Genomic DNA, 12,815 nt, shown 5'->3' on the forward strand with positions numbered 1-12,815 from the left:
TTGAATGCTGGTGCTACACAGTAAGACCTTGCTTCAGACACAACATAACACACACTACAAAATGGATTTGTGAAGTGATCTCCAAGGGCTGCCTGGAATCCCCTTGTAGTCTTTCCCAGACAGACGGGCCTTGGAGGTATGAAAAACAGAACATCAAAACAGCAAGGAAGTGTTGGGCATGATGACGTACACTTTAATTTCAGCACTGAGGACGTAGAGACAGTTGAATCTCTGTGAGTTTGAGGCTACCCTGGTCTACATCATAAGTTCCAGGACAGCCATGGCTGCATAGTGGGTGGGGGGTGGGGGTGGGGAGCCACCATGGGGAGGGTAAAGGTATTTTTGTACCACTCCTCTTTTCTCAGGTTAGTGACAATCAGAGGACCACAGGATATTGAGGCCACATCATGTATACCTGTGCTGCAGAGCAGACAGACGTGGTGCACACACTGAGTCTGCAGTCAAGCTTGAGCAGGAACCTAGGTCTTCAGACAGGCTTAAGGAGTTTGGAGAATATGACTTTCAAGTTTGAGAACACGTCTTAGTTCTGATTTGAACCTGTTCACTGACATCTTTGTAGCTTACAACTCATAAGCTGGATAATCTGCCATGACGAGTTAGTGTGTAACACAGAAATAGTAGGGTTGTAAATTCCTGCCATTCAAGTCCACAACTTTGTTCTAGTGCAGAACTGGAGGCGGAGAGTGACTGCCACATCCAGGCCTATGGGGGGCTGCGTCCCAACGTTACAGGCGTCCTGTCATCCTCTCTGGAAGCAGCTGCTCAGAGGGGCCAGTAAGGAGGGGTGGGTCAAGAAGGCCTTGGGGACAGGGCACTCACAGCCCACCAGTCTGCATGGCCTCAGGCATCAGGTAGCAGCAGAGACCCCCACAGCGGGCTCAGCTGCCTTCATTGATGGGAGTCCGGCTGTCAGGCAGCAGTCTCTCTTGCTCTCCCTCCTGGGTAGGGAGGCGCCAGCCACTGCACAAGCAGGCTAGCAGCGGACGGTGCAGCCCATTGTAGAGGGCAGTGCCCATAAGCAGGATGAGGAAACCAAGGATCTGCAGTGGGTGGAAGACCTCCCAGCCCAGTGCGAGGGTGAAGGCCCAGATGACCACGGTGCGCAAGCTGTCTAGCACCATACGGGTGGTGGCGCTCAGTTCCTTGGTGACACTGATCCCCGAGAAGTTGAAGAAGGCAATGCTGCTGATGTTGCCCAGCAGGGCCAGGGCGATGAGGGGCTGCCGGCCCACCTGGCAGAAGGCATCCAGTGCGTCTTCCAGCATCCCGCGAGGGTTTCCACTGAGGGAGCCAGCTGGGATGTAGTACATGGGCACAAGGAGCAGGGAGAGGATCACAAAGCCGAAGAAGCCTGGGGGAAGCACAGAAGCAGTGTGTCACATTCTCACCCCACCTGGGGCCTCCCAGGGCCCACAGGGAGGCAGCCTCTTGTCACCGAACCACCGGTTTTTGTTAGGTTCCTGTGGTCCACGCCTGGGATATGCCCCTCTGCCTCGATGTCAAGCCTCTGTTGACTCAAATGACAACTCACTGGCTCCCAAACTCCCAAGTAGCAACTCCAGCCACTGCCCTGTCAGGCGGTCTCTTCCCTCCGCCTGCCTCTGGGCGGCTGTGGCTCCAAGGTCACCTCTCCTGCGCCAAGAGGCTCAGAACTGCTCGGCAAATGAGGTACCTGAGTATAACTGGCCCCTCCCTTGCTGTCGCCTCCTCTAGAGGAGGGGTGCACATCTTGCTCATCCCCCCCCTCTCCTCTCACCTGGCTCACATCTCTCTCCGGAATGGAGGCTCACTCTATCAAGTGGTCACCAGCCCCTGTCCTGGGCTCCACTTTCAGGCGTCCCACAGCACGTGTCTCCCCAGCATGCCCCTCCCACTTGCTCCCAGGCCTGTGCCCGCACGCACCCTCGATGCCCACTGCCCTGAGCGGGTGGATGTTGTGCTTGTACACAAACTTCTCTTCTAGTACCATCTGAACGGCCACGATGATCTGGGCCATGATGATCAACAGGTCACCTGAGGAGAAGAGGCTCAGTGAGCAAAGCAGGGCACCCCGGAACCAGGGTGCGGGGTGGCGACAGGAGGATACAGGAGCAGAGCTCAGGTGTCGCTTTATTGTAAAGCGCGCTGCCGCTGTGGCTCAGCCTAGGGTCTGGGTTACTGTAATGAGAAATGCTTGGGGCGGGGCATGTGTCAGTAACTGGTCCTTCTGTCCTTCTCCAAACCCGCAGTTTGTATTTCTGAACGTGAGCTGCAGGACCAGACAGGCCCTTCGTGCTGCTTGTCTGTCTCTCTTCCTCGGTACAGTCACACTCTTCTGACCTCCCTCAGCCCTCACACTTCTACCCACCAAGAGTAGGTCCATGACTCACCCAAGGACAGACAGACAGACAGACACACACACACACACACACACACACACACACACACACACACACACACACACACACACACCAGAGCCTGGAGGGATCTGTGAGATGGCTTTACCCAGGGTTCCAGAGGGGACGGGACGGGGAGAAGCGGCCTCACCTGTGATTACGTCGCTGAGCTTGTGCTGACTGTCATGTTTGCTAAGGAGGTCAGCCAGGCCAACCACCACCAGTCCTGCAATGGTGGTCAGGATGCCCAGCCACTGGCTTGGTGCCAGCCTCCGGTTCAGGAAGGCCACTGAGAAGAGGCCTGTGAAGATGATCACTGCGCCACGCAGCATCTGGAAGCTTGAAGCGCTGGTCATGTTCAGGGCTGGCAAAGGAAAGGCACGATTACTGGATGTTGCCATGAAGATGTCCCCAGGGAGGAAGGGACAAGATGAGCTTGCCCCCATTAAACCATAGATGTACACAAGTGAAGTCTGTGGGGGGTGGCAGGGGGGGTGGGGGGGGACTGTAGGGTGGGTGGGGAGGGTGGGGATGCTTAGTCACTGGTGGTCCCTCAAGCTTGGCCTCGCTGGCCAGGTTATTTACTTACCCACGTACATGAGGCTGGTCCCAGTCATGTCACACAGGGCTGGGGGCAGGAAAAGTAGGGCGCTGAAGGGTTGCTGGGGCTCCACACTGGAGTCTGGCTGTCTTGTGGCTCGGCACTGGAGCAGGTAGAAGGCAGCGAGGCACGAGAACTCCCCCAGGAACATGCCCACTGCCTGAAGAGACAAGATTCGAGGACTCAGCACAGAATGGTCTTTGGGGCCACCTTTAGCTGTATTGCTTTTTGTTTGTTTTAATATAACTGCATGTCAGAGCTTACCTAGAAGCCCCAAACGTCAAACAGACAAAAGCAGAACAGCTGTGAATGGCCATCCAGGCCCCTAGGCCTGTCACAGGGGCCCCAGGACATCTCACTGGATACCTTGTGGGGTGTGGCATGGAGTAAAATCAGTCCATCAGGCCTACCTTTTACAATCCAGATATAGTCAGACAGGTTCAAAGACTCACAGAGGCCCGATAGTGTGGGTAAGCTAACACACTGGGGGGTATAAACCTGAGTCTTCCAACTCTCAGCCCAGAAATAGGGTGTCTTTTATTGTCCCCATCCTTGTGAAGTTCTGGGCCTCATGGAGATATACGATACACCTTTGTCACTGGAGCTGGAGTGTTCCATGTGTGAGAGCACACGCGTTCACTCACCAGGACTCACGCAGACCTCCCACAGAGGACTGTGCCCCTCCCATGGACTCTGGCCCTATTCTGGGAAAGGAGAGAGGCAGATGGCTTTTGGGGAGCCAGGGTAGCTTCTCTCCTAGGCCAGGAGAGAGACCAGCTCCACCGTGCCTGGATGAAGCCTGGGGTCTTGCGGGGGGGGGGGGGGATGTAATGTTGGTACCTGGAGGAAGGGATGCCTGAAGCTGTGCTCCTTGCTTCCTCCACAGCCCTCAGCTACGAAGTTGTCTGCCCACCTGCAGCAGAGAGACAGAAGGTCAGACTGGCAGCCCGACTCATGGTCAGCCTCTGATGCCCGTCCTTTTCAGAGGAGCCTGTCTCCACAGGGAGGGGTTTTAAGATATATTTCATCAACTTATGCATGTAGAATCACAGCACCTGTGCGCCTGCAACTTGTAGAAATCGGATATTATTACTACATTAGTGCTGCATTACTACATTATATGAAGCATGTTGTACCCACTGCTCTTCAAAATACAATTAAAGCCACTGTTTGAAACTTAGTGTATTAAACATACACATGGCAAAAAAAAAAAAAAAAAAAAAAAAAAAAAAAAAAAAAAAGGTCATTTTTCTCCCTTTTTCTTTTTCCCAAGACAAGATCTCACTGTATAATCCAAGGCAGGAATAGGTAGGGTGGGAAGTTGAAGGCGGACTTCTGGGCAGAGTAAAGGGCTCTGGGGAGAAGAAAGAGGAGGGTCTTTTCACCAAGAGGCGTGGTGTAAGAAGTGGCTGAGCCGGGGCTAGGTGGCTGGGCTGACTTAAATGAGCTAGTTGAGAGTCTGTCCAACTGTGGCCTTTGCTTCAAAATATTAAAAGGCTTCACTGTCTTTACTTCTGGGCTGCAGGTCACTAACCAAGCCTCTGGTCTAGAGGGGCACTGGGGCCCGGGAGATGACCACTGGGTCCCTCACAGGCAGGAAGGCCCTTTTAACGCTTACTAAAGCATGTGGCATCTGCCATGGAATGCTACACCGGTGAGCACCACCACAGACACAGACCAGGAAACCCTAAGAAACATCCAGCTCTGGGCTTTCTGGCACACTTCAGGAAGCGCCACTCACCACTCTGAATTGTTGCCATCTGAGCTTAAAACAGAAGACAATTCTTTTTACCCAGGTGCTATACTTTAGAGCATAGACTGACCCTCAGGAAGATCTAGATCCATCCGTGCGGCTGTTACCCTCCAACACCCTGGGCTACTGCTTGTGCTGCTCATATCTAACACTCACTCTGGTCCTCCACTCACTGAGGTCTGAGTGAGTTGAGCCTGGGTCCTTCCATGCTCCCCACCTGCTGCTCCCTGCACACCACTGCACAGCCCAAGAGGTTCTGTTGAGCGACCCAGCTTTCCAGACCCTCATTCATGAATTTTGATAGGCGCTTTGGCCCTGGACCCAGCGTCCATGAGATTGACTTCCCACAGGACAAGACTGAGGTGGCCTCCGATGATGCTACATGAACAGTGTGGGCCTGTCTCGTAGGGAGTTAGCTGGCTGGCTGCCCAGTTGAGCCTTTCTTCTTAAGACTTGTCTAAGCTTTTCTCCACAAGGTAGGTCTGGTTTGTCTGGACAGGCACTGCTTGGCTGGCTTCCCACTGGAGAAATGGAATCTCTTTGTATCCAAGAACCTATCCAACCAAGGGGCTAGGTGTCAGCAACCAGCCCAGCGCATCTCTTCAGGCCTGGGAGGAGACAGGTGGAGGGGGTCCTGGGTCACAATGCACATTTAACAGACAAGAGCCAAAATCCAGTCTTGAAGGGTCTGCGGAAAACAGCTGTGACCCTTAAAGTCAGATGGCACTTTGCTGCCTGGCAGTACTTCCCCAACATCTTTCCAGCCCCCACAAATATTTTTCTTTTCTCCTTGGGTTCCAGAGACTCCTAGGCCAACGCTGGCAGGTCTTGAAAGTAGTAGGTAACACAAGCCCTGTAAACCAGGCCTCCTGCAGGTGTTCAGCAGACACCCCTTTTATTTCCTTTCCCCTCCCTGGTGGGGTCCGTGTGCCCTCACTGGGCTTTGGCTTACAAGTTCCTAGGGGAGCATTCAGTCTCTGGACACCCTCTGCTGCTTGAGGCAGAGGAGGCCAGAGGGGTTCTGAGTGGTGTCTCCGAAGTTCCACAGCCATGACATGTGGAACTAAAAGAAACTTGACCATCATCCTGCAAAACCCCTTATTTGACACAGGGAGGTACCTAGAATCCAAGATGGGCCATCGTACTCGCCCATGGATAACAGGGCTGATGCTAGGAATGCTAACATCTACCTAGTTCGGTGCCTTCACCCTCTCAACTCTTCCCAACCTTCTTATTCCAGACGGTTCCTCCTGAGGTGAGGAGAGGGCCAGCCTGCCTCAGGGTTGCCCTGCAGGTCAGCAGGCTGGCTGTGTGGTGGGTTAACTGCTGGGTGGTGGTGTGTCCCTTGCAGCAGGACTTCCTTGCCCACACCCAACAGCTCAGCATTCTGGGAGTTACGCACTCAGGGATAACAGGCAGAGACTGAAGAAATGTCTGAAATGTCATCAGGTGAATCCTATAGAATTGCTGCCATTTCCCCCTGAATCCACAGGTTGTCAAGCCACTGAGAGAGATTCTTTGTTTCCTCCAGCGGTCTTCAGAAGGGCCATGACTTCCCCATGAGCAGGTGGCCCACAGGAGAGGACACGTGGCGGTGAGCCCTCCCATTGCTGCTGGTGAGAAGACCTTCCCACAGCTCTGTGGGGGAACAGCGCAGCCATCATACCCATTTTACAGCTGAGGAGACTTAAGGCTCACAGAGGCCCAGCACCTCTTCTCAGCACCCGGCCTCCAAATCCCACCATCTCTCCGTTCCACTGCACTTGCCTCTTGGCAGGCTCTCTCGAGCTGATCCTGTGGGCACACTGAAGCAACGATGCCCAGCCACTCATAGAACCAAAAGGGCAGGTGCCAAGTCCTGAGGTCAAAAGTTGAAGGGACAATGGGAGGGAACGTCCTCTCTAACAGAAGCCTGGGGATGCCACGCAGGGTCTCCTGCCCACAGGTGGAGGCAAGTCATGCTCTTAAGCCCTCCTTGGCTGTGTGGGCTCTTCAACCCGCAGAAGCTGGGGACAGGGCTGCCTCGGGAGCTTAGGAGGGAGCCTCGAGGGTCTGTTCGACCTTGGTTCTTCTCATGGAGAGCCTCACTCAGCTGTATCTAGGCAACGAAGCTCTGAAATGGGTACCAGCCATGGGCCCTGAAGCAGGCAGACATAATGGCTCAAGGGTACGGTTACAGAAGCAGCTGGTGAGGAGACGAGGAAACAGCCATGGAAAGGAGAAGCAAAACTTCCCAGGGAGGGGACCTTAGCCAACACCCAGGCATGGGTAAGGATTAGTCAAGGCTACAGGCACATGATAGCTCTCTGTGGTCTTCTAAAAACTGCTGGGAGGGCAGGAACGAGCTGACCCGTGGTGCCTGCAGGGTAGGCGGCACAGGCTCTCAGGTGCTTGCTCATCTGAGGGATGGTCTGCCAGAGGCTCTTAAGATGAGCAAGTGGGAAGGCTACAGGATTCCCGGAACTGGGTAGAAGCTCACTATCTAGTCCCATAAGAGGGGTACCCTGATGGTGGGGTGGAAGCAGGAGGTGCTACTACTTATTGGCGTGCCTCTTCTAGACACAGTGGGAGAGGAGAGAGGAACGCCCACAGAGCCAGGACTTTGGGGCAGTCCAGTTCTAAGGCCCAGGATGGTGATGAGATTAAAGTCCTGAGGCCTGGGTACCAACCCCCTCCCTGACATCAGTAAGCCAAGTCACAAAAAGCAACTTCTTTTGTAAATTGTGGGGATCGGACTGGCTAATTTCTGCTAGGAACAATCATGAGATGCCTATGGGCTCGGTGGTGTGTGGCTTTAAACCCAGTACTTGGGAGGTGAAGGCAGGAGGGCCCTGGGTTCGAGGCCAGCTAGGGGACGTACAGTGAGACCGTGCTTCAGACCATAATAAACTCTGGATCCTGACTGGCCCAGCGGCGAAGTGCATGGATTCAGGAGTCGGACCGCGGGACTCAGATTGAAACCCTCACTTGAGAAACGAGTCGAAGTTTCATGTAACTGAGTCTTTCTGTGCCTCAGTTTCCCATCGAGGGATGATGAGCCCATCGACCTCGCTCCCTGAGATCATGAGGAAGGATGCTAAGGTCACTTGGTAGACCTGGGTGTTGTGCCAGACGCAGGCCCTCCCGCAGCTCACACCTGGAGAGCTTGCTGCTCCCCCCACCTTCGGCCTCGCTGTTTACTTTGAAACAATGTTAGCAGTTCAGTCCTGGGCCCCATCTCAGGATGGGTGGGTGGGGGGTGGGGGGACTCCCAAGAGGCCCCACACAAGGTGGTGGGGCAAAGGACAGGATCAAAGGTTAAAGACTCTCACCTGGGAGCCTTCCTCCTGACTCTCCAGCAGCCTCAAGGGGTGGGGCTTCCTGGGCCTGAGGATACCTTGGCTTCCTACCTGACCGGTTTGGAGGTTTTTTTAAAGGAAGGACTGAGTCAGCTTCGTTTATCTAACCAGCAAATGACCATTTGGATTCGTCCTGGAGACAGCAGCCTTGACAGGCTGAAAGCCACTCAGGGCGGTCCTTGGCTGCTGCGGTCCATCACAAGACACCCAGAGATAAACTCAAGCAATGCACAGGCCCCACTGTGACTGGCATGCGATCACACACCTCTTCCACTTCAGATATTAAACATCTCTGAGCCAGGGACTTTCTCTCGGTCAACTCTTCCTTCCTCTCTCCCACACTGTAGGTACCTTACAGTCACCTGATGAAGTGGCTACTTCTCTCCTGGGCACTTCTCAGCTCTGACAGACTTTGTGAGATAAAAGAAACCTGAGAAGTAAGTAAGAAATGGCCACCCAAGGCTCACAGCCAGCTTCTCAAGGCAGGGAGACCAACAGAAAGCTCAAGGAAACCCAGAGTCCAGCCCCGGAGGTCAGGGAACCTTTTACTGGGAGTCAACACACCAACTCTTCTTGCCTAGCAGGGTCCAGTAAGAAGTCGAGGCCCGACTTGGAGAGGGCCAGGGTCCACTGTTGTCCCTGGGCACACCGGACCCAGGATGGGTGCTGCTTGCTCACTGAGGCTTTTAGATGGTTGAGTAGATAAGAAAGACCTTGCCCAGTCTCGGAGATGGAGTGACAAAGAACTGCCAAGATAAAGGACAGACCTTTCTGCCTATCGTGGAGAGGGCCATGTTGAGAGGGCCAAGCTGGGCTTCTCAGCTTTGTGATGCACGGTCCTCAGCTCCTAACCTCTGAAGACTGTTACTCCCACACACCAGAGCTGAAGTTCCTAGCTACCTTTCCGGTTTGGGTTAAGGGCCCTTGTCCCTGACAGACACTTTCTTTGATCCTAGTGGCTTCACCCTGGGACCGGTTTCTACCACCTTCCTTTGTGTTTCCTGCCTCGCCAGCACCTGCCAGGTGTTCTCACGTGCAAGCAGAGTACCACGTTCAACAAGTCACTCCTCAGGTCGGGGTGCTCTCTCTCTCTTACTATGAAGGTTTGAAAAAGTCCAGCTGGGCCTCTGATGCTGTGAACAAGCCACTCTTGAGCTGGCCTTCCTCTTTCCTGCCTCCAAATCTCTGCCACATAAGAGTCCCAAGTAAGCATCAAGATTAATCTAACGAACGACCCCATGGCCACCTTCATCATCCCTTCAGCTGGGCCACTGCAGGAGCACCGGTGCTTTCTCTGCAGGCAGCCAGCCCCAGCAGGGAGGCGCTCAGTCTCTGACCACAGCTATCAGAGCGCCGCCGCCGCCGCCGCCGGGAGGAACTGATCCAACCTCAAAGATGAAGAAACTGAGGCTGGGAGACAGAAGTGACCGTGAATCAAAGCGGCCTTCAGATGCCCGCATTCTCCCGGCCTCTCATCCCTTCGTCCACACCAGGGGCGCTGGTGGGGCTGAGGAGAGCAGCGGAGTGGAGAGGCGCGGGACAGAGCATGGAGCAGGGTGTCCGCACCCACGGGCCCAGCAGGCCCCTCCCGCCCGACCCAGACTCACTTTGCTGAAAGCGTGTTGATGGAGCCGGTGACCAGCATGAGCACGGCCAGGCACAGCTGGTACTTGGTCCAGGCCATAGTGGTGGACAGGAGAGACCACTTGAAGCAGAAGCTCCAACCCGGGTCACCGGGAGGTGGGAACTTCGACTCAAGAGCTTCCGGGCCGGGAGTCACGTGACCCCGCTGGTCCCCGCCCCGCTCCCGCTAGCTCCGCCCCATAGCTGCGGCGGGTCTGCAGCAGGCAAGCCGGTGAAGAAGCCCACGTATCTGCCAGGTCCCGGGCGTGGGCCATCATATTTTCTTTTTTTTCCTTGCTCTTTTTCTTTTTCTTTTTGCACTGCTAGTTTCTCATGCGTGCTAAACGAGCTCTGTACTTCTGAGCGCACACGCCCAGGCCCTTGGCTTTTGGGTTTGTAAAGTGGGCACTTGGGATCATACAGAGATGCTTAGGCCTTCTTAGAGCATTTTTGAGCCTAGCGACCTGGTAAAAGTCACAGCGTGGGAATCTCCTCTCTCCAGAGAACTGGAGTCCCGGGAGATGTCCCTAAGGATCCCAGCCGATTGATTTGCTCACATCTTCAGTTAAGGGGCAGTAGAATAGAGTTCCAGCTTCCAGTAGGGTGTTTTACAGCTGAAACTCAAAACAGCAAATTGGGTGTGCAATCCCAGCACTTGAAAGTCGAAGGCAGGATGATCAGGAGCTCAGGGCCAGTCTGCGACCAGCCTGGGTTACTAAGTAAATAAATAATTAAAACAAAATGAGAACCTAAACCCAGGGAAGCCCAAAGATTTAAGGTCATGCTTATGAGTGGCGTGTGTGTGTGTGTGTGTGTGTGTGTGTGTGTGTGTGTGTACTCAGGTTCTTTTGGCTTCCCAAACACTGTGGCTTCAATAGTACCTGCACTCAGCTTCCCCAGGGTACTTCAGGACCCCTGTAAATACTGTTCAGACGCATCCATATTGGAAGACCAGCTCTAGGGTTGTGTGTAGAGGATTTCTAGCATTTAATTAATTCATTTTTGAGACAGGGTCTTGTTATGTAACCCAAACTCGCCTCCAGCTCACTATGCACTCCAGAATGGGCTCCAGTTCAGGACCTGCTTTCATTAAAACAAACAAACAAGCAAAACAACCAAAAAACAAAAAACCCAAAAAACATTGAGTTGGTCAGAGGACAACTTAGGGGAGAGAGTTCTCCGCTGCCGGCTGCCCACCTTCCAGTTCCTGGTCAATGTAATCTGCAGCCCATGCCCTGCCATAGGTTAAAAAAAAAAAAATCAAAACACCCTTGATGATCACTTTGACCTAGCATACATGTTTCCTCCACTCCCAAAGATCCTGTTACCGCAGGCACACAGATAAGTTTCTCTTGACCATTTCTTCCTGTTTGCCTTAGTCTGCCCTGAACTTGTGAACATGGGTTGTGTAGATTCCGAAAAATCTTCAAGGGACTGTAACATCCCTGTTTTGCAAGCTGAGATAAAGAATGTACTATAAGTGGGGTCTTGAACAGAATTTGGAGGTTACTGGAAAGAGATAGAAACATCTTTCGTGCCAGAAGGGTTGTGTGTTGGGTTGCCCAGAAACAAGAGTGAGTGTAGAACATGTCTTAGACCTACAGGAAATTCCAGAATTTTCCTTCACTAGAGCTTGCCTTTTTTTTTCAGTTAAGTCAGGGATAAGAGATCCAAGAGGGGACTCCTTCTGAGATTTATGTCCCCCACAACACTTTTAGCTTTGTGTCATTTCAAAAGAAGTCATAATTTATTCCAAACTGTTTACTGAGACATTGGAGTCATAAATAAAACACAACTTTGTCTTAAAGGGACACCATCTGTCAGCCCCCTCCCAATGGGAGGCAATTCTCATTGGTCACAGGTAGTGGGATTCTGTACCATTTTCCCATCGGTTTAGGCCAAGGATTCTGTCCTGACATAAACATTACTAATGACATTGGTGTCACTAGCCCGACATGATGTCACTAGGAGAACAGTCTCTGACTCTAGAGCCCCATTATAAAGTGAATCTTAACTTATTATGCCATGCTGTAAGTGTTTTTCAAACAGCTGTCCCTGGTGTCTGGTACATAGGAGGATTCATTGGCAAAGGCACATACAGCCCACTAAGAATAAGGCCCAGAGTAGCCAGACAAGGTCACTGCCTTCAAGAGATGCAGTCGGGAGATGGATGGGCATTGGCTGTACTCTGTGTGAGAACCTGTAAGGTGCAACGGATGCTGAAGAAAGGCGGCAGGAGCCGGGTGACGCCAGTGACAACCAGAACTATGCTACATCTAGTGGTTAGGCCTGTATCCAGAGCTGGACCCCTGCTCAGTTTTCACAGCAGCCTGTAACTGAGCTAGCCCATTTCATCTGAAATACCAAACACCAAAAAAACAATGAGTTTTGTAGTAGAGAAAGTTTCTTGGCAAAGATGCCAAATGCGGAAATGGGAATGACTTCCTCCTCCTCTTCTTCCTCCACCCCCCTCCTTCCTTTTCCTCCTCCTTCCTTAAGACATGGGGGTGTCATGTAGCCCAGGCTGGCCTTGAATTTGCTACGTAGTGCTGGGATTACAAGTGTGTGCCACCAAGAGTGGATTTTTGATCTTATTCTTCTTATGGTTCTTGGCCCTTGGGAGGGGCTTCTGAGCTCCTAGGGGTCAGCTCTTGTCATTAGTAACGCTTAACAGATGGAGAAAGGGCCTTTAGTCCTGGGACACTGGGACTCTGGGAGGTTTTAACCAGGGACTTGAAAGGAGAAAAGGATAGCTCCAGGTGGAGAGGAGGTGTCACTCACTGTAGAAAAACCATGTGCGTATCCTGGAGTGGCTGGCCAGCCCTCATTCCAGGGAGCGCCTTACAGGGAGGTTCCCGGGTCTCTGCCATCAGCTGGGACCTTGGAGTTGAAAACTGGGATTAGCAAAGGCACCAGGGCCTGGGGAGGCAAATTGCAAGTAGGCTGGTGTGCGTCCACGTGAGCTTTACAAAATCCACACTGCTTTCCTTTCCGTGAAATGGAAATGGTACTCACAGCTTGTGTAGTGAGGAAGACACACTCAGAGCACAAAGCATCCTGAGAGGTTCAGTTTGTAAGATCTGGACCCACCTAGAGGGCAGTGA

General features: G+C 52.9%; 1 protein-coding gene across 1 annotated transcript; it reads right to left on the reverse strand.

The window, feature by feature from the left end:
- Positions 1-170: 170 nt before the first annotated feature.
- Positions 171-9,863, reverse strand: SLC35F6 (solute carrier family 35 member F6). Its single transcript, XM_084792390.1, has 6 exons — positions 9,696-9,863; positions 3,838-3,910; positions 2,986-3,157; positions 2,548-2,760; positions 1,924-2,034; positions 171-1,372 (listed from the first exon to the last, which is right to left on the reverse strand). Exons 1-6 carry the CDS (start codon positions 9,770-9,772, stop codon positions 900-902), a joined length of 1,119 nt encoding a protein of 372 aa, XP_084648516.1. The 5' UTR covers positions 9,773-9,863; the 3' UTR covers positions 171-899.
- Between the last annotated feature and the right edge of the window lie 2,952 nt (positions 9,864-12,815).

This window comes from Acomys minous, assembly GCF_964271855.1.
Source record: "Acomys minous genome assembly, chromosome: 8".
Taxonomy (NCBI): Eukaryota; Metazoa; Chordata; class Mammalia; order Rodentia; family Muridae; genus Acomys; species Acomys minous.